Source organism: Colius striatus, chromosome 6 (genome assembly GCF_028858725.1).
Source record: "Colius striatus isolate bColStr4 chromosome 6, bColStr4.1.hap1, whole genome shotgun sequence".
NCBI lineage: Eukaryota > Metazoa > Chordata > Aves > Coliiformes > Coliidae > Colius > Colius striatus.
The window spans coordinates 36,767,631-36,792,611 of NC_084764.1; the positions used below are offsets into that span (position 1 = coordinate 36,767,631).

At 38.5% G+C, this 24,981-nt stretch overlaps 1 protein-coding gene across 1 annotated transcript in view; it reads right to left on the reverse strand.

Annotated features, from left to right (window-relative positions):
* Positions 1–607: 607 nt before the first annotated feature.
* EXOC5 (exocyst complex component 5) overlaps positions 608–24,981 on the reverse strand; it is a 29,513-nt gene continuing 5,139 nt past the window's right edge. Inside the window, exons 3-18 of the mRNA XM_061998502.1 lie at positions 22,269–22,416; positions 21,666–21,860; positions 16,629–16,693; positions 16,175–16,203; positions 15,916–16,025; positions 15,386–15,430; positions 15,146–15,286; positions 13,968–14,050; positions 13,310–13,519; positions 11,985–12,132; positions 9,564–9,672; positions 8,732–8,852; positions 7,852–7,938; positions 5,061–5,169; positions 3,365–3,580; positions 608–2,905 (exon numbers count right to left, since the gene is read on the reverse strand). Coding sequence (XP_061854486.1) covers positions 2,717–2,905; positions 3,365–3,580; positions 5,061–5,169; positions 7,852–7,938; positions 8,732–8,852; positions 9,564–9,672; positions 11,985–12,132; positions 13,310–13,519; positions 13,968–14,050; positions 15,146–15,286; positions 15,386–15,430; positions 15,916–16,025; positions 16,175–16,203; positions 16,629–16,693; positions 21,666–21,860; positions 22,269–22,416 — 2,005 coding nt within the window. The 3' untranslated portion in view covers positions 608–2,716. The remainder of the gene's footprint in view (positions 2,906–3,364; positions 3,581–5,060; positions 5,170–7,851; positions 7,939–8,731; positions 8,853–9,563; positions 9,673–11,984; positions 12,133–13,309; positions 13,520–13,967; positions 14,051–15,145; positions 15,287–15,385; positions 15,431–15,915; positions 16,026–16,174; positions 16,204–16,628; positions 16,694–21,665; positions 21,861–22,268; positions 22,417–24,981) is intronic.

Genomic DNA, 24,981 nt, shown 5'->3' on the forward strand with positions numbered 1-24,981 from the left:
AATGCAACACAATACCAAATCATGTTAATAAATTATAGGACTTGTAAAAACACAGCTTATTAAAACACAGCTTATTTTCCAGCCTACAACAGTTTACTGCAAAGCCATTTTCACCAATTGTAGACAACATAATTACACACACATACACACACACCCCCTCTAAGGCATTCACTGGGCTGCCAACCTGCTAAATGCCTGTGTTCTGGGACCAAATATTAGAGAGGCAATACTTTAAACTCACTACATGAACATTAAAAGGTGTATTTGTATTTTGGATAGTACTTTATTGTATTCAGAAGCTGCTGGAAATATTTTCCCAAATTACATGCTTATAAGAGCTCTACTCTAAAAAATGGGTAAAAATTACAGCTCCCCATCCCAATCCAACTTGGATTGTAAACTTCCTGACAATACAGTCTTCTCTAGAAATAGAAACTCTTTCAAGTGTGTGCATGGGGAGGTTTTTAAAGGAAGGGGAAAGGGAAAGCTCGCATCAGTAATCAGTTTGGTCATTAAAATTAGTTTTATTCTTTTTTTTTTAATAGAAGATCTTATACAATTGAGTATAAAGACATCTGAAGGACATGGAAATGAAATGAAAAAAGTGTTTAAATTGAATTCTTTTTATTGAGGAAGAGTTTACAGATCTAAGTTTAAGTATTCACCTACTTTTCGCCACCTCCCATTAACAGGCATTATGAAAATATTGCACTGAGCATATGCATGGAAAGCACAGCTAAGAAAGCGAGAAATATGGTAAATACACATTTCATACAGCCTTAAAGTAACTCAATCATGTAACAAATTCTGAAGCACTTCCATGATCTGCAATCCTAAGATGATGTTTCCTGTTCTGAAGTGTTTAGAAATTGATGCTTTTTTTGTAGAAAGACTTTCTATTGGTTAATAAAACCACAGCCTTAAAATTGTTGGCTTTAAGTTACAGAAGTAACAGAGAGGTATCATCTGAATTCACATCAGAGCTTTTGAAAAAAAACATGGCAGCAATACAAGCATGTGCTTCCTCCAGTGTCCAAAATTCTTTGTGGCTCTGCCATGGCCAAGGGAATAGAGCTACACAGCGCAACAAAGAGCCAGTCTCCCCAAATATTTTGAGACAGTCTGACACCCATTCTCTTGTTTACTGATATAACGCTCTGCTAAATATAAAATGAAGCAGAAGAACCTTAATGAACCAAGAGTAGTTCCACATAAGTCTGTCAATACTGACTACACCCCAAAATTCATTAACAAAAGAGGAAAATAATTATATTTGACCAATCCGTAATGGAAGTGGACAGAAATGCTGCTTGGAAGATGGGACAGAAAGAAGTTTCCATAACACACATTGAGTCCACAGTAGAAATAAAGAGTTACAAATTATTTGTTCAGGGATGATATAAATTAGATTGAAGATAAACAGTTCCAACCTGTTTTCCACAGGAGCTCACTCTTAACAAAGGTCTATTTTACAACAATTTTCAACTGCTTGTGGAAAAGCTACCCCCGATGTCTCAAATCTCACTGTTGCGGCAATTCACTATATTATTCACTATAATTCACTCTGGGTCCACCTCAGAAACATCTTGCATAAATGCTGGAGCATAGTGGACACAGAAGTAGCCTGTATCCAAATATTACAATTATGACTGGTGGAAGAGAAGCTTTCACACATTTCAACATTTTATAATGCTCAGGCACCAAGGATCAATTACCTTCAGCACAGGAATTTTTAGCTCAAGGTTTCTGCTAGAGGTGACGTTCATTCCTCGCACACATGAAAAACTGGGCTATATTTTATCCTTCCACTTCATTATAGTTTGAATTTATTTACATACAAAACAAAAAACAGGAGAAAGTTCTATTAACCCAACAATGGGCATCTTTAGCTTGTAATAAGAATGCCTTAGGCAAGGCAGCTGCATTTACTTTCAGAGCATATATAAAATTCAGTGTGCCAGTATCAATGATGTCAGCTCACCCAATGTCAATACACTCTGGTGGGCCCTTCACTATTGGGTACAAAGAAAAAAAATAAAGCTAAAGAACCAAAGCAAAAAAAAAAAAAAACCAACACAAAACTTGTCACCATTTTAGTTGTGTAGAATGCTACACAATAAATAAATTACCTTTTTTGGGGATAGCATTGCTTTTACTCCTACATCTCAAAAATTCCAAACTAATTAATTAGAGCAAGAAATTACATTGAGTAGGATAATGTTTTAAATGAAATAAATTACTTAGAAACACCAATCAAAGATAATTTGATTATGATTAGCTGTGCTGAAGTCTAAGTCATTAAAATTGGTGAAGAATGTTTTTACACTGGTCTATTCTATGTAATCCATTACCTACGCTATGCTCTGCAGTTCGAGTCTAACAAATAGTATCTGATAATTCAATATTGAAGACTGAAATACTTTCAGTGCACCACTTGCTCTCCTACACCCACATGTTTCCATTAAAAAAAAAAAGAATAAATCAGTAGCAAGTTGATTTGCAGAATTCTTCACTGGGAGAACTTCAGCTTACATGAAATATCATTCAGATTTTTACTTGCTCGCCTTCGACATAGTAATTTTTAAATATGGCTGCTGCTTTATTCTGAACAGTCATTATCCCTCAAAATTTACAACCATGGTTTGGTAATAAATCATTCCCTGTGCTTTCTAACAGCTGAGGCTTCCCCAAAGCTACAGTATTTCTTTCCATATTCTCAGCTGAAGTGACGAGCAAGACGAGCAGACCTATAATCAACACGCAGCTGAACAAAGGAGTGAAGGATGTTCTTGTCCAGATTAGCAAGTTGTTCCCCTGAGCAAACTTGCTTTAAATTATCCGGGGCTACAACCAGAAGATTGCAAAGTGCATGCAAGGTATCAAAGAGTTGTAACACCAGCGCAATCTGTGGTTAAGAGGAAGAAAAAAAACAACAGGTATTAAGAGTTAGAGTCACTTAAGTCTTGTAGCAATGTCTATATAGATCTTAAAAATACTTTATCTTGATAGAGGATTCCCATCCATCATTCTCTCCTCATGGGCACAAACACACACACACACACACACATACACCCCCTCCTGAAGGGAGACACGCACACACACAAAGCTACACACAGAACACATAATAATGCAAACTCAGGACTTCTTCAGTATACACACATAGCCTACAAGCAATCAAATGCTATCGGGAAACTACTCTTTAGGACATGATAAGGAACTGCTGGTATAGTGACAGAATATATGAAACAGTAGACAAATGGTGAACTGAAACAAGGTTTTAATCAGATATTTTTTTCTTCTTAAAAAAATCAGAGTCCTGATACCAATTTCGACATGGCTGTACATCACCAACGTGTATGCTTACCTTGAAGTCTTTGGCACACTTTCTATATTCAGCTACATCACAAATGGCTAACATGCCTCCCATGCAGCTGTAAGAATATTGCTGTAGATGTTCGTAGATAAGTCGATGAAAACGAACACCAAGCTCCATCAAAACTGTGTCCACATTCTTGCCATCCATAGAATTTCTAATCTTTTCCACCTGCTTTCTAACATAGCCACAGACTTTAACACAAGCCTAGATAAAATAAAAAGGAGAAAAAAATAAATAACTTTGTTTTTGAGAAATCTGTTCTTCTCAAAGAGGCTTCCCCATCATAAGCTGAGGGTTGGAAGGGACCTCTAGAGCTCATCCAGCCCAACCCCCTGCTAAAGCGGGTTCCCCTCAATCAGGGGGCACAGGAACGTGTCCAGGCGGGTTAGGAAACCTCCCGAAGAGCCTCCACACCCTCCCTGGGCAGCCTGGGCCAGGGCTCCCTCACCTCAACTACAAACAATTTCTCTTCCTGTTTCAGTGGAACTTGCTGTGTTCCAGCTTGTGCCCAGTACTGAGCACTGCAGAAAAAAGACTGGCCCCAAACTCTCAACACGTGCCCTTTGGGTATTTATCAGCATTGATAAAGTCTCCCCTCAGCCTTCTCTCCTCCAGATTAAACACCCCCAGGTCTGGCGGCCTGTCCTCGTAAGAGAGGTGCTTCAGTCCTGATTACTTTGGTAGCCCTCCGCTGGATTCTCTGTAGAAGTTCTCTATCGCTGTTGAACTGGGGAGCCCAGTACTGAGCAAACATCAGTCACTAAGACTTTCAATGTCTCAGAACACATCATTGAAACTAGTAACTTTCCAATTAGTAATTTTCAGTTTTGTATTTGCCACAGAGATGCAACAATGTGATTAGAAAGATGATGCAAGACAACGTTCAATTAAATTACAGTTGATTTCAGTTCAGAGTAGAACGGCATAATCTGGGCTTTTAAATCGAACCATGATCAACCAAGGAGTGACAAGGATTAAAAACCTCACCAGCTGCAATTATACACTCAAACTAACGGCAATACAGGCATCTTCACCCTTCCCATGTAGTTCCATCAGACTCTACATCTTACTGCTTCATCTCTCCCATTCCCACCTTGTTCCAGACATTCAGGCAGCACTCTCGCCTCTTCTCATTGACTGTACTTTGTTCTCTGCTCCTCTCTGCATTTTTTCCCCCTAACAAAAGGTTCACAAAACCCAGCACTACAGCCTGAGATTCAGACAGATTCAATAGTAGAGACAAGTACTGCAGCAAAGAATGCTCATGCCATACCTGTGATGCTTTGTCATGCTCCTGCCATTCTAAGGGGAAAAAGTGCTCAGCAACTAGAGAGGACCTGATAATTGATTTTCTGAAACTGATATCTTAAAGCTAATTATCAGCTAAAATCCTTGTTCCAAATCTGGGCCTCTTGGGAGGTGAAAGAATGTGACAGTTTATCCAGGACCTACAGATGTGTCTGACTGTTAATGTTTCAGCCTGAGAAAATAGTCCACAACAGAGTCTGGAGGTGTTTAGTGTAAAATTGAAGAGAATTGTAAAAGAATTGTAAAATTTATTTACTTAGGTAAATAAACCAAATGCACATGTTGTGTCCTGTGTTTGGTAAGGAACATCTTGTACCCGATAACATTCACAAGCATTTGAAGCTGTACGGACCAGCTGGGACTTCAGTTTACTTACATTAGTGTACTGAATCAAAACATTATTTTCATCTTCTGGTTTAAAATCTGTCTTCTTTTGCTCTGCAGCCAAGATGTGCTTCATCTGTCCAATCATACAATTCAGTGTCCTTTAAAGTTACAAATACAGACTGAGTTTTGAAGAGAACATTTTAACTTCCTTGATGTTCATTTTTACATATACTAGTATCACACTATACAAAATTAAGCAGCATAAAACAATGAGAAAAACCTCACTGCTTAATATTTGAGTAATCCACAGGAAATACAGTAACAGGAAACATTTTAAGAAGCAAGTGGTGCTAGAACATGTCAAAGGAAATAATTCATTTAACAGACATGTTCATGCACTTTAGCTGCAATGCAATTCTATGAAGAATACACTTGATTTCATGTAAGAGATCAGTCAGAAAAAGGAGAATTGGCCAATGTCCCCCTCAAACTTTCCTCTAAGTTCAGTGTCTTGGAGCATAGCAAGCTGGCCAGCTGGTTTTAAAGGAGACATGTTAATTGTGATGTAATCCATTAAAATCAAGCCCTTTGGAGAAATCAGATGGCATCCTTCAACACAGAGGGCATCACAAAGCCAAAGGAAGCATTCCAAAGAGTTTAGTAGAATTAAATCACATTGAGGATTACTCAGAAGCAAGCATCAGAAAACACTTAGAAAACAAAAGGGAGAGACACCATCAGTTCACCAATGGCAAAAACCTCTTTCTTTGCCAGAGGCTGGTATTCTCTTGTCCTCAGAAACCTAACAGAGTTTTACAGCTTAATTTATTTTTCTCTTACAGAATTTATCTTTTCAGAACATTATCTGAGGTCAAGGCCCCAGTTTCCCTTAAGTCCAAACTAAGTGTCAAACAGCAAAGCAGCAGAGAAAGGCCCCAGACCCTTCTCAGTGCCTACTTTTGCCAAGAACCTCTCTCTCTGTTTCTCCTCTTTCTTTCCCATCCTCCTTTTTCTTCACTCCCTCATTCCAATCTCCACAAGAAAATATTGTCAAGGCCATTACAGGCCTTGAAGGACTCAAGTTGGGGTGAAAAGGAGAAGAATATATGTATCCCAAGATGGAATAAACATTTATTCCAAGCACAGAGCTCAGATTTGCATTTAGAGTGTACTTCATTCAGCAATCCACATACCAATAGAAATCTAAAGAAATTATATCTCGCATTCTCTTCAGTTTCCATTTTCAATACATACTCCTGGAAGGTTGTTTACACAGCATACATACCCCCCAAAAAACCCCTCCAGTTGAACTAATTTTGTTTGGCTAATAAATCACTTTTACAAAAGGCAGACAACTGCTACGAATGGCATTCAGAAAGCTGCTATTGGAGTTTTTCAGACTGGATAATGCTGGAACCATCAATGTTTCAAAGTTTGCTTTTCTTTTCTAAACAACTCAATCACTCCTTTAAGCAAGATGGTCAGCTCTCACAGCATCAGTGTCAGAGTGAAGTAGTACATAAGCAGGCACACAAACACGTTTTACATGTAACTTTCATCTCAAAACTAATCTCTCTTTTATATGTGCCAAAGCACAAGTTTTTCTAGTCTCCATCCACCAACCTCTGAACATGTTTTCTGACTGGCACTTGTTCTCTTAAGTCTATCTCTAGATTAATTAGTTTAGACAAAGACTTACAAACTATTCTAATGCTGATGACTGATCTGTATCTGCCTAGATCTAACCTTATGGCCTCAGTAGTTCAAGTATTTCAAACTTTGTGTTTAAACCTCTGTGGTCACTTCCAACAGCAGCAGCTGCTAAAAATCTCAGTTGCCACTTACACATCCCTTATCTCCACCTTTCTTCTTGTACACACAGAAAACAGGTGCAAATGATATATTAAATCTCTTCCTCATCTCTTTGCAGAAAATGCCCAGTAGGACACAAATGCAATGCCCACCTTTCCTTTACAGTACTGTTCTCACCCCTCTCCAGTACAGAGTGATCACTACAAAAAGCTTTAATAGTAATTTCCAGAGAAACCCCTCAGTACCCACAGAGGATGGCTTGTTTTTAGTACTGCAGAGAGAAAAAGAGGTACAGAAAGCTTAGGTAACATGTTCTAGGTTGACTAATGCCACCTTGAATACAGGAACAGTACATGCTTCCTGGACCAAAGTAGGGCATCACACAATAGCTCCATTTTCTAACATGAAGCATGTTAGTTTGTTATTTTCCTCTGCTGTAAAACAACAATGATTTTAATTTACAATTTTTATAGCTATCCCCTCTTTTTTTCCCCTATTTCTCCAAATAAGAAAGATTAAATGAATCACTCGACCTCAAAGCAAGTCAATGTCAGAATCAAAATTATTCCAGGTTTACATACTTCTATCACTTGGTCTAATCCATAGCACTGCACAGATTCAAGTAAATCATCTAACCTATTTTTGTCAAACTTTGCTCCTAGTGGAAATCCTGCAAGTATTTAACCTATTTCAATCACTGTTTAAAAGTAGCTTAAAGTAGGGAAAAAAGTAGAAAGTAGTCTGAGACAATAAGGTAAAAGTGAATTATTGCACTCTTTCAACATAACCAAAATCCTTTAATGGTCTTCCAGACACATTTATGGGTCAGAAATTTGTCATGGAAAGCGTGACTCTCTAAAACACAATCTAAACTCCCTATGCACAGTAATGTACACTCATGGATTGAAAAAAAAATACAAACCAAATAAATTCTGCAATCAGAAATCATTCACCCATAAAAGGGCTGCTAATGTACATCACAAGGGAGTTTTACAAGATTTTAACACAAAGTTCAAATCTCTACTCGCCTATCAATGCCCATGTCCAGCTTCACTTCCATTTGCTCTATGATATCTTTCTTCTTCTGAAGGCATTCGGATAATTTAGGAGAAGAACTGCAACAGTATAAAGAATGGGGGGTGTGAAAACAGTGTTAAAATATCAAAACAATTTTGCATGCTGGGGCTACTACTTAAAATGGGATTTTGTGAAGACTTTCCATTCCATGAGAAAGGAGTTTAGGTGGAGTTAATCAGCTTCAGAACAACAAATCAACAGCCTGAACAGTCATCTGACCCTGAGCAGGATTTCTCAAGTGCTGATGGGCTGTACAGGCAGCATTGTGCCTACTGAGTAGTGTCTCCTGGCTGCTGCTAGCCCCTGGCAGGTGAGTGAATAAACCCAGCTTTTCAGGCCCACTAATTCACAGCACATCAGCACACTCTACCTCAAGTGTATCCACCCCCCGGGCTCCCATCATCCCACCACCATACAGCTTTCACACAGCTCAGGCTTGGCTCCCAAGGCACGGCCAGCTGCTACCTCTGCAGAGCCTGTGAGCCACCCCACCCCCCCCCCGGGTCTCAGCAGCCCTAATATCACCAGCTCATGTCAAGGCACAGCCACAAACCCCCTCTAGTCCCGGATGCAGCAATGAGGTCTCTAAGGAACAATCCATCTCACCTTGCTATCAATATTCTTGGTGCTCCCTCTCTCCCATTAGTTTTCCAAGGAATTGATTTAACTTTCCTTCTTCACCCTCCCATTACATTCTTTTATCTTTCCACAACATCAAGCTGAACTACTCCAAGACTAAACTCCTCTTAAGAGAAATGAGGGATGAAAAAAGAAAAAAATGTTTTTTTCAAAGATGACCATTCACAGAGGAAACTAATAAAATAAAGATACCTGATCAATGGCATCAGATGGTCATTGAACTGCTTGTCAAACAAATGGAAAATAGTATTGGCCTGGTGGACAACATCCAAGAAATAAAGATTTGCGTTCTTTGAATCAGAAGAGGGAATGCCTAAAGCAAAGAAGGTTTCATTAGGATTGTAACAATATGCAGTTCTTACAATTAGCATGGTGATATTTTAAATATGCGGCATTTTTCCATGAATGCTTAAATCATGGGCTTAGAGTTTCAAAAATTTACCACGGTGCCATATGTAGAACACTTCTCACAGCTATATCAGGTAGTAGCAATAAGCACAGAAATAGTGCGCATTTAAAGTTTCTAAAAGCAAAATCGAACAGCCAATTTAAATACATCTTCAGAACATGAACCCTATGCTGCCATGTAGAAAAGACAGGTTCTCACTGGTGAGATTTTAACTTCTTTAATGCAAGCAGTTTTCTTACTGTCACTCTTTAAAATGTACAGTTATAGAAACAAGGATGGAATTCTTACAAAATATAAGGCACTAAGTTTTAATACAAAAACATTCTCCTGCTGTGGCACAGAGAACAATTAAAATACACAGGCAACGCTGGTGTCCCAATTTCTGAGATACAAATGTTTTTTAAAGACAGTAGCATGTTTTATCTGTGCACCAACTACTCAAATGGAAGCTACACTTTAGAAGACATTAAGTGCTGACTCCCAAATACACAAACAGATTTCATTTAACCAATACATTCTAAATCAGGCCAATCAATAAGGCACAGCGAGGACCTGTAAAGATCATCTGCACAAAAAGGCCAATGAGATGAAATACTCAGAAAATATTATACTCACCAGCAAGGCCTGTTTCTAATGCATAATCGATGTGTTCAGTACACAAGAACTCTACAAGCATAGAAAAAATTCTGAAAGCATTCTTCGGTAAGTCGGATGGATCAGAGAGCTTTAAAGAAACGAGAAAAAGTACTCTAAAGGTCAGTTCTACATACATTTGAAAGTTTATCTGATATTGCATAGGGGATAAGCTTAAAATGCAATAAGAATTCCAGAATAATTGGAATTTTATTCTAAATTAAAACTATCCATGCACAGAACTGTTCATAAACTGCCTTTAGTATCAATAAATCCTTCATCATTAACAAGTAAATGGAAACTAGCATGCCACAGGATGCTAAAAGAAGTCAAGTTTCTAACAATAACAATAATAAAAGATATTAATAGTCTTGAAAACACAATCATTCAGATAGAAACCAATGAATTCCATAAACTGCATACCACTGGATGCTGGTAAAACATATACAGAAAAGGTAACTCCATACCCTGCCTTTTTTTGTCTTTTACTAAGCTTCTGCCACTGGCCACAGTCAGGCAGGACACTGGGTTAGATGGACCTTCAAGTTTCACACAGTGCACTGTTCCTTTTATCAGTGCCACAGTACTGCAGAACAAATAACACAGACTGAACCTCAGCTACATTTATCACAGTTCAGCTGGAGTCAACGGAGCATGAACGTTTTTATTAAGCGAAGTAATGCCCACACATACACAGAGCATCTGTACCTTCATGAGCTGTAAGCAACATGGGATTTTGGGCAGCAACCTGTCAGTAAATCCCCTTTCTAAAGGGAAAAGCGACAGGGCTTTTGCACAGAGGAAATACAGCTTTGGTTTTTAAGGAACTGTGAAGATTTTATGAAGCCAGGACTAAGAAAGATTACCATTGCAATTCAAGGTAATTTACGTAACAGCACTCCCAAAGATTTCTGCTGTATTCCCAAACAACCCAACCCCAATAACAACAAAACTATGCTAGAGATTTCCAAAAATATTGTAACCCTAGCAGCATGTATGGCAATCATAGAATGGTAGGGGTTGGAAGGGACATTTAGAGATCATCTAGTCCAACCCCTCTGCAGAAGCAGGTTCACTTAGATGAGGTCACATAGGAACACGTCCAGGCGGGTCTTGAAGACCTCCAGGGAAGGAGCCTCCACAACCCCTCTGGGCAGCCTGTGCCAGGGCTCCCTCACCTGAACAGTGAAATAATTTTTTCTTATGTTTAAATGGAGCTTTTTGTGTTCCAGTTCCAGGCAATGGTAAAGTCACACACCTGTAATGCTAAAAATCATCTTATAGGCCGAGATCATAGAATCATAGAATGGCGAGAGTTGGAAGCGCCCTCCAGAGCTTATCCAGCCCAACCCCCTGCTAAAGCGGGTTCCCCTCGATCAGGGGGCACAGGAACGTGTCCAGGTGGGTTTGGAAACCTCCCGAGAAGACGACTCCACACCCGCCCTGGGCAACCTGGGCCAGGGCTCCCTCACCTCAACAACAAACAAGTTTTTCTTTACGTTCATTTAACATTGGTTTCCACCCCAATACATTCAATATTTTTCATACCAAGTATGAAAAATCCCGATCCCTACAGGAGAGAAAAGGGACTATCTGCAGTCTTGCAGTCACCAACCCTCACCACTAGAAAAGGTGGTCATCCCAGTGTGTACAGCCAACCGTGCTGTATCTGTATTTTGGTGTATCTTCAATCTCTCTAAGTAGAGAAAAACAGTTAAACTTCTAAATATCTAAAATACTTAAGTTTTTCTGCAGTAAGCTAATTTACAGGTACTAAAATTTGTCAGAAATCAGTGTGTGAGGCTAATAAGAAATCTCTTCTCATTTAAGTTTGCAATTAAATTTCAAGGGTTCTCATTTACACTAAGTTATCAGACAAACAATAACTGATGGGCAGTAAAACCTTCAATTTAATTGGAAGGAAAACATTTCTTTTTGTTAGACTAAAGCATTTAAAGAGTAGAGGTTTACCTTGGTAAACTATGTTAAAGTTTATTCCTCTCAGAATTTCACTGTTGATACTCTCTAATGCTAGAAGAAACAGCATGTGTCACAGGAAAACAACTGTTGAACTATTCTCTCTTTTTAAAGTAGGAAAAAAAAATACATTAAGGTCTTCTCAAGCCTTGGGTCTAATCTAGTAAGAACAGCAACGGGGACTGCAGGTTTAACCAACCTGACCTCTTCCAAAACTAGACAGTATGAAAATCCACAAAATACAACTAGATGCATATTTAAAAAGCAAATCCTTAGCCCCCACCACAACCCTGTTTCAACCAAAAATGCAAAAGATAATTTGTTTAATCACATGCTTCCTATCACACCAACCGGGAAATGAACCACAAAACTTAAATGCATGCACAAAACTGTATCACTAGTGCAGATTACAGAAACCAAACTTACCCTGTGACACCTTTCAAAAGCTTGTTTAGTTTCTTGCAAAAGGTTAACCACCACTTCTTGTGACAGAAAGGTTTCTCCATGTGTATCAATACTTGGCCCCAGTGGTAAGTTTGTACGTTGCCTTATTCTCTCTTTGAGGTCTTGAATACTAAAACAAAGATACACCAAAACCAGATTTCACTGGATGGAAAGTTTTGAAGCTCAAATTCAACAATGACTTAGGACATTTTAATAGTTCACTTAAAAAACAGAACCCAAGACACAGTTTAGGATATGCAAACATTAAGACAGTCTTGCAAGCTTAAAAAAAAATGCCAGTAAATGCAAAACTACCACCTCTGATCCCATGGTCAACTGTAGTACCACGGCACATTCACACCATGGGACCAGCTATTCCCCGTTGTGGAATAAATGTAATTTCAACTGAATCCTCTGGCACTTCTCCTCTGCAGACAAAGTTTAGCCTCCATACACTCTGTCATGTTGTACTTGCAAAACATTAATGAGAGTTTTCTCTCATCCACATCCAGAAACCCTCTCATCCTCATCCACTATCGCAGCGGTACTGATTTAGTCAAGCATGCTCCAATACATTTCCATGCACAAAACAACCCATTAAGTCAGTCACCACAATCAATTTAATTTTCCCCGAGAAAATTAAATTTTCATCTTTGTTTTTTAAACTCATTTAATTACTTTGCTGCTGCTGCTCTCTCCAAATCACTTTTCATTCCTGACACACTGAACCCAGTAGCTCTCTGAAAGGTGCAGTAGTCTCATCACCTCTGTTTCACACAAATTTAAATATTTCCTTTCCCACTTCTCACTAGTCTATCAGAGTTTCTCTACCCTGAGGATAATGAAGTCTTGTTTTACCTTTCTCTAAGTCCATTGCATCTTCTGGGCTCACTAAGAGCTTTCTCACTGACATTGCTATGGTCTTTTCCCCTTCCTAGGTCTTGGGAGGGGACCACAAGACCTGGGCAGGTGAAAAAAAATGTATGCTTTTAGATACACACATATACATGCTTTAGGTACCTTAATTTTGCTTCAGTCCTTTTGTGGATCTGGATCCTAAGTTGAAACATAGGTTTAACTGGTATTTTTCATTTCCCATGAGCATACAAATACCATGCATCACCTTTCACATGTACCAAGCAGAAGTTAACATAAAATTATAGTAAATTATAGAAAGCTGTAGGTCATTTTAGAAGCCTGCTCTTTTGCAGTTCATCACTGTACATCTGACATGGCAAAGACCGTGTTTCTCCCCTTACCACCTCCCTTCCATCTTAAAAGTACAAAACTTCACTTAAGAAACTTACCCTCCAGTGCCAATAGACCTTTTCTGGTGGTTTTTGGAATCGTAATAGCGCTGCAGAATCATAGCACTCCTACTTTTCAAATAACCGATTTCCACCTCGATGTAACTCTCCAAGTAGGAAATGAAAATGGATTTGATAAGCTTAGACAAGAAAGTCTGCTTATCAGTACCCAAGTTAAATTCCATCAATTTGCTTGACAGATTAGTAGTTCTTTATGCAAAAGAAACAAAGAAGGGGGAAGGAGGAAAAGGTTGAGTTTGTATGATTTACAGCATTTACATGTTTTTAAAGTACAGAGCACAACGGAATCCTGATTGTGATTACAACTTCTAGCAGCTTTACATTTAACTAAAGAACTTCCCATGATTCAGGTACCTACAGTACAACTGCAGTCAAAGAAGTTGCAAGTGAGATGTGGAGGATTGGCTTTTGCACAGTGTTAAACTCACTCTCACAGATCACTATACTAAAATCTTCCCATTTAAAATAATTACAGCAATTTAGTTTTCTTTAGGAAAGCAAAAAGGTTCTACATTCTAAAGGTTAACAGCTGTAACTTACAGAAGTTTATATTTTTACTTTCCCTTCCTATATTTTGATAATAAAACAACAGTATTTGTATCTAGCAACAATAATTTAACCATTAATGTATAAATACCTTGTATATAGATCATAGAGATTCTTAAGATACTGTTCTGCATCTGATTTCCTGTGTTCTTCAAGCTGGTCTTTTACATAACTCTGTAAAATTTGGGGACATGTTAGAAGATTAACTGGCAACCACAGGTCATAGACCTTGCTAGATTACCTGCAGCTTACTCCTGTGTATCTTGAAGTAGTTTGTATATTCTTTGCTTTTAAATCTCTAACTTACAGATCCTGAATTATCTATAGATAAGGCATCTTTCAGAAGAAGAATATTTAACAATAGAAAGCAGCAGTGCATGAAGCAAAGACAAAAGACTGATTGCTTTGAAAATACACTTGACCAACAAACACAAAATCCCTTTTTAAGAATCAAAATGCACCACAGACCTAGGGGTGTTCCTGTAGCTGACAGCGAGCAAAGGATATGCTTACATATATGCTTATCACAATACATACACAAAGCTGATTCAAGCTTAGAGCCTTCTTGTCATTGAACATATACTGAATCGAAACTGATACACAAATTTGGGCATGAAACACAAACTCAGTCTCTACAGCATAAGGAGAACACCACCTTCAGGGAAACTTCTTTTTGCAAAGACAGTCATGTTGACTTTACCTGCTTAAGTGAGTGTATTTGCACAATAGGAAACTTCATATTTTCAACTACTCTAGACTTTCATTTTTTGGACATTGCATTAGTGAAATCCTACTCAGAATGTTATTTTCACTTATTCAATGTTAACCTCACACATGAAACTCAACTGCAAGAATGCACAGAATAAAGATACTTATGAAATATGAAACTTCTTTCCCTGATGTGTTCTTGGTAGGGGGCATAAAGGAGGAATCAAATACATGTATGATGTCTTATGAATTAGCCAATAAAGGGGAAATCAAATATGTGTATGACATCTTATGAATTACCCAATGAATGTACTGATTTCCTCATCATTTTACATATTGCATTTGATTATTTTCAGTCACACTGTACTCAGAGCACTAGCAGCTTCAATTAATATAAACTTGACCATCTGCTTGAATTGTTATAGAGCAATGAGCTAAAATTGTACATCCTTACACAGGGCTACAAATATTGTAAGTTCTCATTAACAGTTATTACTAGGTACAATATTTTTGGATGAAAAGTTTCTTCAATGAACTTCATGGTATTGAAATGTGAAATACCTGAAGTTTAACCTCAAAAATATTTTGAATGAGTTTGGCTAGCACAGTCTCTGGATTGCTGAAGACTTCTCCAACTTGCTTATTCACTCGCTGGCAAAGAATGGCTGCATCTTCAAAGACATCATTCCTCAGGAAAGCACCCTAAGGTTTTAGAAGCACATTTCATAATACAGTTACAACAATCTATATGATTAATTAAATCAACATCCAAAGATAAAAATGTAAACCAAAATGCATTACCTCTTGACACTGTTTTATGTACACATCAACACAATGGGAGTAGCCCTACAGAAGGAGTAAAACAACTCAGTGTTAAAGCAGGTTGTCCACACTTGCAGAATAGTATGAAACCAAGGAAACACAACCCCTGTGAAATAGTTAATGCAAAAAAAAAAAAACAACAAACCAGATGCATTTGCAATGTAGACTCTTTTAAAACTGTTTTTGTTACAAACCTCAAGTAACTTCATTTATCCCTGCTCTACATGGACACACACAACAGGTTTCACCACTCTCTCTAGCATCTAAGTCAGTTCATACAAATACAGGAAGAGAATATCTTAGAGCAGACACCGTCTCCAGCTTCCTATCATGTGCCTTGTTTATTCCCCTGCATTTGATTTCAGATGGAACATTCCAGTATTTTTCAAGTTATATGTATTATCTGATATGGTAGTTGTGTCCATGCAAATATGTTCACTTAAAACAGGCACTTGATGCATCATGGGTTGTTTTATTCATGTATTTAACTTAAACCCCTCAGTTTTTACCTTAAAATGAAGCAAAACTGCTGCTACTTCTCTCATTCTGGAGATTTCACCTCTCCGCTGTGCACTGGTAAACTCTTGAATTAGTTGGCACTCTAAATCGTGGTACTTACCTGGAGAGGAAAGGGGATAACAACAAAAACCCATCAGGCTACATACAAGCACTGACAAAATCAGTTAATACTGATGGCATTCCGTACTCTTTAATCATGTTTAACAATTCAAATTTAGGAATATGGGTTGAACTGGATAGATAACTTACTTGCTATCTTTGATTTTACTTCAGAAAACCTGTTAACAACAAAAAACCGCCATGATTAAATTCAAATCCGCATCACAACTACAGGCATCCTAGATCATGATTAACAGGCACTCTACTTAAAAATGAAAACGTGTAACACAAAGAAGACAGAAAAGTTATGCGCTTCATATCCATAAAAACCTACAAGCATCTCATTCAAATCTAGCATTAAGTCAGCCCAGCAAATTTATCCCATTAAAAGTCTGTTAAGCAGTTTAGGATGTGTATGTAAAGATGATCCTACAACATGAGCACATGAACACAAATCTGAGAACAGAGGAGAGAGAAATAAGCACACAATCCATTGCAAAAGCTACGTGAACCGCTAAGTAAAGCATCAACAAAGAAGACAAGTGAAGCATCAGAAAACTGCAGCTATGTGAATTTTTTTAAGATGTTCAGATAGAATTTTTACCTGTCAAAAGGCAGTTCCTGTGCAATCAAATGTAGTTTCTGAATAATATCAGCTGCCTCTTTAATCTGTGAAGGAGTAAAACATGACAGAATTGTTAAAGGTCTGATTGTGGGCTATTCTTTTCCCCTTCCTCCACCACCAGATTTTCATACATGCAGTTCTAATTTCTAAAGCTGGCTGAACTGATATGTCTGTGGAAAAGATCACCTCCTGGATGTACTTTTATGATGCTTAAGGTATTTTTTTAACAAAGTTATATAAGTCAAAACACAACAAAAAAGTCTTTTTATACATTCACATCAGGCGTGTAGGTGTGTAAGCTACCTGGACAAGCAGCTCATCACTTCAGGATGCCAACATAGCTATACATCTTGCAGTCCAAAAATTATTCATGGCTGGTTAGATCAGAACATGACTAGAGCACATTATACATTACAAGTAATCAGGATAAAAGTCTTATTTCACATCCAACCAGAAGATATTGCCATTGAACCTGGAATTGAAATGGCTAGCAACTGCTCCCAACAAGTCAAGAACAGCACTAGAGAACTCTTTGCTATTGATGGCATTAGCTATGTAGCTGTGTCCAAACAAGCCATGACAACACTCGGCATGGAGAGGAGATGACCTCACATTCTCCCAAGGAAGGGGAAATGGGAGCTATATTAGAAAATATAAACTTTGATGTTGTCATGGTTTTGTGAGGAGGTGCTTTTGCTTGGTAACAGGGGGAGAGGCCTGCAGTGCAGGCCTCGTAAAGAGTTCTCAGACTTTCCCCTGGCTCCTGGGTTCAGACCCACCTCCAGCCCAGCTGGACCAATATGGTACCTCTGCAATCACTATTTAAAGATGGGAATTTGAAGTGCTGGCAGGAGGTGCAAGAGTGGTACAAGATGGAGATGACCATGCAGACCCTACAGTCAGAAAAGGAAGAAGGAAGGAAGAGCACTACACCAGGACCCCTCTGCAAGCCGTGGTGAGAATGCAGCTGTGCCTCTGCAACCCATGCAGGGCCATGGCAGGACTGAGAGCCACGAGCAGCTCCGTGTGAATGTGCTCGGATGAGCAGAAGACTGGGTGAGGAGGTAGCCGTGGCGCAGGCCGTGCTGGAGCCTGCGTGCTGCAGAGCAGACCCACACAAGAGGCGGAAAGGAGCTGCAGCCTTTGGGTTGAACGCACGTCAGAGCAGCCCATGCAGGGTGGCCAGGTGTCTGTGGGATCCCACAGAGCAGCAGGGAGGACCAGTGAGGAGCCCACCTGCCCTGAGGAGAGAGACAAACAGCAGCAGCTATCAGAAAAAGACTGGATGAAACTCCCATTCCCTGGCCCCCTAAGTTATTCACGGGTGGAGGAGCTAAAGACACTGGGATCAGGGCTCTGAACCCAGGAAGAGGGGAGAGGTGGGGAGAAGGTGGTCTTAAAGGGCTGGTTGTGCTCTTCATCACTGTACCACTCTGTGTTGTTTTCTATTTGTTATGTTTTGGGGTTTTATGGTTATGTTTTTGTTGTTGGATTAAATTCTGTTTTCTTCCCCAAGCCGAGTAGCCTGGTCTGTTCTGTCCAGGACCATAAGTGGCAATTAAACCCTCCCTGCCCTTCAGAGTTCTGAAGTCTGTAGCAATCATGGTCTAAAACAAAGATCAAGGTGAAAGTCAGTTAATCACGCATCTACAAAATAGGAATAGTTGCATGAATATAAAAGCTAACAAGTGAAGCTTGTACAGTAGGCAAATTTCTGTTCTGGACAGCAAAACCTTTCACTTAGTAAAACCTTTACTTTTCCACAATCAATCAGCATGGGAGGTGCACTTAGGCAGTGCTTTGTGACAGTTTCACCAGGCTAACAAAGCTATACAAAATACCCATTTGAAAACAGGTAGAACACAGCTGGTTGGAACTGTAGTTCAGTGAATTTAAGCACATGGTGTTGACTGGCCCAAACCAGAGAGCTCTGGAATTGTCTTCCAGGCTTTATGATGCTATCTTGGTGACTGGAAAATGCCTTAAAGGGGGAGACGAAAGCTCTAGCTACTGCATGCAAGTAAAACCGACACAACAGGGAACGGGAGAACACGTAGTTTATCTTGTTCTTCCTGTTAGTCATGTTCCAGGGAACTCGAGTGACAAGAAAGTAACGAAATTCTCTTTGGCCAACACTTAGAGCATGTTGGAATTAAAATTTTTCAAGAACAGAAGACAACACACAGGTAAGAATATACAGCACAGGCAGTACACTAGGTTGTTCACCAAAAATAGGGGCTCTAATAAAGTACATCCGTTCTGCTTATTAAGAGCAGCTTATGTTTTGAACTGTCAGGTTACAATAGCCTCTTAAGTCAAAAGCAGCTATGCTCTTCAAATAAATTCAACGAAACAGCAGTTACTTCTATTGGCTTACAGCAACTTTAATACCTAACAATTGTGATCAATACTGCTGTCATTAGAACAGTCTATATAGTAGCAGTTATTCACCAGTGTTAAAGAAAAAAGGACAAAACAGCCCGTAAACATATTTTCTTTGTCTCCACACAATAGCTGGTAACTAACTTAAGATTTTATTGAATTCAAGGCCTTTTCTTGTACACAACGGAAGCTGTGACAAATCAATTCTCCATGGTTTTTGCTTAAAAGTGGACATATTTAATTTTTAATTGAATAATACTTCTGTAAACTATTAAAACAAATAAAAGAGTCTGCAAAATACAACTTAAAGGCTATAACATATCTGGAAATGACCAAAAAATTACAAAAGAGAATTGTAACACAAAATATTTTGATGAACAAGTTAAAAGGCATAACGGAATAATGCTGAGTACAGAACACAGATGGAGAAAAGGATGTAAGAGTAATAGTAAACACATTAAACACAGGACGATGCTGTGACATGACAAGAAAGTGAGCTGCTAGATCATTTTTGACAGTTTGTTTTAACTGGAGTGATTTGCTCACTTCGAAACTTCAGTACAGGACAGGGACTGTCAGTGTGGGGCAAATTATAAACATTCAGAGGATGAAGACACAATGCATAACATGGGACACAACAGCAAGGAAACATCTGCAAGGAGATAGTTAGAAATTGCTCAGTAACGTGAGAGAAAGTAATGTGGGAAGCAATGACTTCATGAATCTAAGGATTAAAAGGAATTCAACACTACTGCGAAAAATATCAATTCCCTGGAGAAATAGTGCAAGGAGAGGCAAAAGAATGATACTGCATTTGTCTCCCCTGAGCTCAATGTTTCAAAGAAAAACCCACACTTCTAGGGGTTGGTGTTGTACAAAGATCTCAAATCCATAACATCCTCCAAAACACCACCTAAAACCCACATCAGTTCGAAGACCAGGAGATGATAACAAAGCATTAAAGTTTTACATTTAAAAATACTTCTTACTATCTCATATTTCAAAATTATATTTAGCTCAAAGATGCATTGTGAGAGCATATCTAGGCAGGTTCTTTTCTAAACACTACTACTTACTATTTAAACTAGGAGGCAAAAAGTTACAGAACAGTACTAGCCTATCTTATCAGAAATTAGTCTCAGTAAGACAATTTGTATCCAGAAAATCTTGTGTTCCCACGTACTTCCTCTGCAGATTGACACAAGACTCCTGGCTTTTACTATATTTGTCTTCCTTCAGGTTTGCTGAATATCTTATTATACTTCAGAGGGTATAAAGATTAATTTGTTTACCAGTTTCCAGGTTTACCCTGTTTATCTAACAGATTTTTCAGATCCTACAACAGAAAGCATTACAAAGCTGCATCTGTCTAAGACTTTTTATCAGACAATGTATAATTCTCTTTAACTTACGCTTTGTTATTACTTATGCTTTGTTATTTACCATGCTGACCTTAAATATTTTTAAAACATTTTGTTTGGGTTTTTTTTTTTTTCCTAAGTGGAAATGAAACATGCAAGAAAAACTCAGGCACATTTAGAAAGTGCTGTCCATAGAAGTTCAATGTAACCTCTGTTATGTTGAAACCTTTCTCTTTTCCTTGGAAGTCAGAAAAAGTTTTTATGTGCTCCCTCTTTGATAAGGGCAAAATATCAACTGGTAATTACCATATATCCACAGACCATGAATTCAAAGTCACTATGCAACTGACTCCTTGGGAATATAACTATATGAAATGATTACTTTTTCATTTCTCTGAGAGATATCTTCAGCTCAGTAGAGAGGAGATGACTATTAACCTATTCTCAAGTCCTTTATGAGCTGCATTTTAAGCATCTTTTTTTGCTGAATGTGCAAACCAAGTTTTTGCTGTTCCCACATACTGTATTTTTTTCCTGACTACAATCATATCGTTGCACAGAATTTAAATAGAGTGGAAAGATTCCTCACCTCAAAAAAAACCCAAGCCAACAACTTTACTTATCTTTTAAACCACACAGGGAAATCTAAGATATGCTCTTTAGCTTACAGCTGGACACTTTTCCTTCAGTCTACTTCTATTAGCCACACCATTCAGATTGTATTTGCTTCACAAACATACTCTTAAGCAAAAGAAAAACAAAATGCTTTAACATTTCTTTGAAGTTTTCCTGCCCAGTTCCTCTAAATTCAGAGGGTGGAGATATAACCACAGGACTACACAAAGCCCAAAGGCATGCTGTGACAAAAAGGTATCCAAAGGCCAGTTGACTGACCCAACAGAGCAAAGTTTCACAAAGAAGTTGTATTCAAAAACGTTCTGCATTACAGGGTGTATCTGAGGCAAGGAGTTCAAAGGAAAAAGGCAGATATTGTATGTACTCTAAAGTTGCGCTCCCAGCGATTCCCAAATCTCTGATAATTTTGTAAAATGAAAAATACCAACATTGTCACATGAAGCATCACTGAATACAAATGCTTTATCAGCAATCTGCAGCCTAGTGTTGTTAATTTACATTTCAGAACAATGAAACTTTAACAAGTCAGTCACTCAGTGGTTTGAAGCCTGACCATGGTAAGTCACGGTAGCAGCTTGTAATTAGGGCAGTACTGCTTATTGCTTTGAACTGCTTTCATCCCGCTGACAGCTCTTACCTTTTCAGAGTTTGTAAAAACATCAGACTTCAGCTCTCCATCCAGAAACTCATTAAAGTATTTCATCAGCTTCTGAGCCTCCACAGCCCGTTGCCGTGGCGTGTTTACCCCCTCCAGTTGGTCACCAAGGTGACAGACCTTAGTTGCTACATAGCTGATGTGCTCATCTAGTTCCTGGAAATGTTGGAAGGCAACCTGGGAGAACACAGACAGGGACACAAAACTCACGATTCCCATTTACTGTATTTTAGGAAACGCTACATCTGCTTCAGTAAGAAGCTCAGTGAAGGCAAGTAATGGCTTTCCATGTGCCATATCTCACAACTACAGAACTACTCAGCACCATTAATTAAGTCCACACAACTGATTAAAGTTTAGTGTCCTCCTGTAAACTTTTGTCAAGTCTCACTACTTTCAGGATAGCTGACATTCATTAATGGAACATGCAGATAAGCCCCCTTTGACAGAGGAAATTGTTTTCCATCAAATCCTCTTTACTCTTACCTCAAACAGTAGAAAATTGTACCAAGAAATGTTAATAGAGTATGTGATGCTTTTAAAACTTGCACAGCTTAACACTGTCTACACTCTTTAAGATTTTACCTGGTTGCTTTTCTGAAGTTCTTGTACTTTCTTGGCAAATTCCTTTGCTTCCTTCTGGCATTGCTGTTCTAGTTTCTCCACCTTTCTCTGAATCCTTTCATCCATTACCTGTAATTCTTGGATATGATTTACAAATTCTTCCAATAATCTGATTTAAAATAAAATACAGGAAAGAAATCTTTAGTTTGAAAGACATTTTCTTCTGCAGAGAGCTTAAAATTCTCAAGGAGAACTTACCTACAAGGCTGATATAATCATGTCTATTTCACACATGCTATTTTGGTTTAAACTACATCACTAATTATGTAGAACTCTAGGCTTATATATGAACTATGTGATCACATAAACAGCAGGCCACGAGAGAGAGGAATACCTACAAACCAGTCTCTCAAGAACATGGCTCTGCCACAGGTACAAAAATCCCTCTATGTCCATCTTCCCTAAGTAAGTGTCAAATGAACAAAGAGAGCTTAGGCCATGACATCCCTTCAATGTACAGGCTATAACAGGAAAATATTTTCTGCATATTACTACAAACTTGTAAATCAGCATCCTATTAATAGGCAATGAATACAATCACACAGTGTCATAATGTTGTTTTGAATATAACCATGTTGCTTCCTGACTTCACTTCTTTTCTTCCTATAACATATACCATTTTAAGGGTTTTATTCTGCCCTTTCCCATCACTTTGATTTTTCTTCCTCTCACATTATACTCTTACCAAACACATCATGACAAAACACAATCTTAAATTTTCTCTGTTTTTTTTTATTTCCCTCTTAACGTGTCTCTTATTCCTGTTTTTGTCCTTTCTGTCCCATTCCAGACATCTTTTCATCTTTACTAAACAGTCACTGATGCTTAGGGAATGGATTATTCCTGGATCCTCCATAGCCATAAAATTCATGCTAATAACTAACAACACATGAAAGACTTGAGAACTCTGCTGTCCAGGTTTAATACCAAAGTAGAAGAGGAGAGAAAATGGGAATCCTTTTCAGGGAACCATTTCTAGACTACTCAGACACCTGTATTTTCACATATACTGTGTTCAAAAAGCATACAGTGAAGCCCTTCCAATCTGAAGTGCTGCTGAAATGCTGAGTGAGCATGCTGCTCCTCTCCTGGCTCACCATGCACAGGCTAGAGACTCTCAGCAATCAGAAACGAAAAGTAGAACGCACTATGTCTCCTCATATGACTCTGTCCCAGTAACAAGCACAGTACTTCTCTTGGCTAATGTCTAGAGCTTCCTCTAAGAAACACCTGAGTGACACTGATGTGATTCTTGCAGGGTCACTGCATTTTTAGTTTTACCTTCTGCTTCTAAAATGACTGGCTTTTACCGTGCTGCTTAAAGCACACAAACTGTCTTTTTTTTGCTTGCTGTATTGGTCTAAAAATATAATTCAAGTGGTATCTTTAAAACAGTAAATGTCTTAAAGGCATAAAAGAAATCTATATTGGGGCATATATTTGACTTCTTTCCTCCACTTCCTGCTTGCCAGAAGCCCAAGAGTAAGATCTGATTCAGCTGAGTTTGAGGTTTGTTTTTTAACAAACAGGTATTGTACCAACTCAGCACTTATTCAGTAACAGTACTCAGTGTTGTGAGAGATGAAAGAATGCTCAAGTAGAAGAGATAGTTGCTGGTCAGGTTTCTCAGAACAGAAATAAAAGACTGCAACTTTCTTTCTACCAAACAAAAGCAACATTTCCTATAAACATAAAAGAAAAAATACACACCAAAAGATCTGTTTCTTATTGCTCATCTCCCAAGCAATAACCATGTCAAAAATGAAAACAAATATGTCTCTAGAAAGACTACCAATAGTGGTACAAAAGCTAAAAAGTCACTCTTTTCAAAACAGAAGATCCAGAGGTTTGGACTACAGAAGCTTAGACATTAAACATTGTTGTATAAAATAGGGCATCTCAGTTATTAATATACCGCTTAACAACAGCCCAATTGCCAGAGCACTGGCTGCTCAGGGTGAGCTTTCTCAGAGCCAAGCCAGCTCACCACAAACAAGAGAAGGTCCTGTACTACATCCTCCTTCCCCACCTCCTCTACCCTAATCTTGTTCCTTTCCATAACCACACTCCTCACGTCTAGCTCACAGAAAAACCATCTCTCCCTTTGCAGTTGATCCCAGGCTTTTCCAGCCCTGTCAAATTGCCAACTCAAGTGGAAAAAAAAAAGTTCTGTTTTCTTTCCTTTTCTTCTTGTCACGTTAGTTTTCTGAAAATTTTGTAAATTAGATTAGGCTTTCCTGAGATTACATGCTAGCTCAATATGAACCATCACAAGATGCAGCTAAGAGCAAGGAAAAGGGGCACAAGCCCATCTCCATCCATCCAGCAGCAGCAAGCTGTTCATGGATTCAGACAATACAAATTCAGTTTAAAACAATCTAAGTAAACATTGCAATGTTCCTGCCTTTCTTTTCATCCTACCTGTTTATGCCTTTTATTTGCATCAGGACTATAAACTACTGGGTCTTGCAACAAGCCAGCACAGGGAGCTAAACTAGCAAGAAACTCATTAAATTGACTTAACTATCATAGCAATGAAGCCTCTTATTATGCTTTAATCCAGAAACTCCAGTGCTTTGGAACATTCATGTCTGTTAAGGACAAACATCAATTCTTCATTTGAAAGGTCTAAACCAGAAAGTGACTTTAGTCTTGTTACTGAATAATTGGTTCT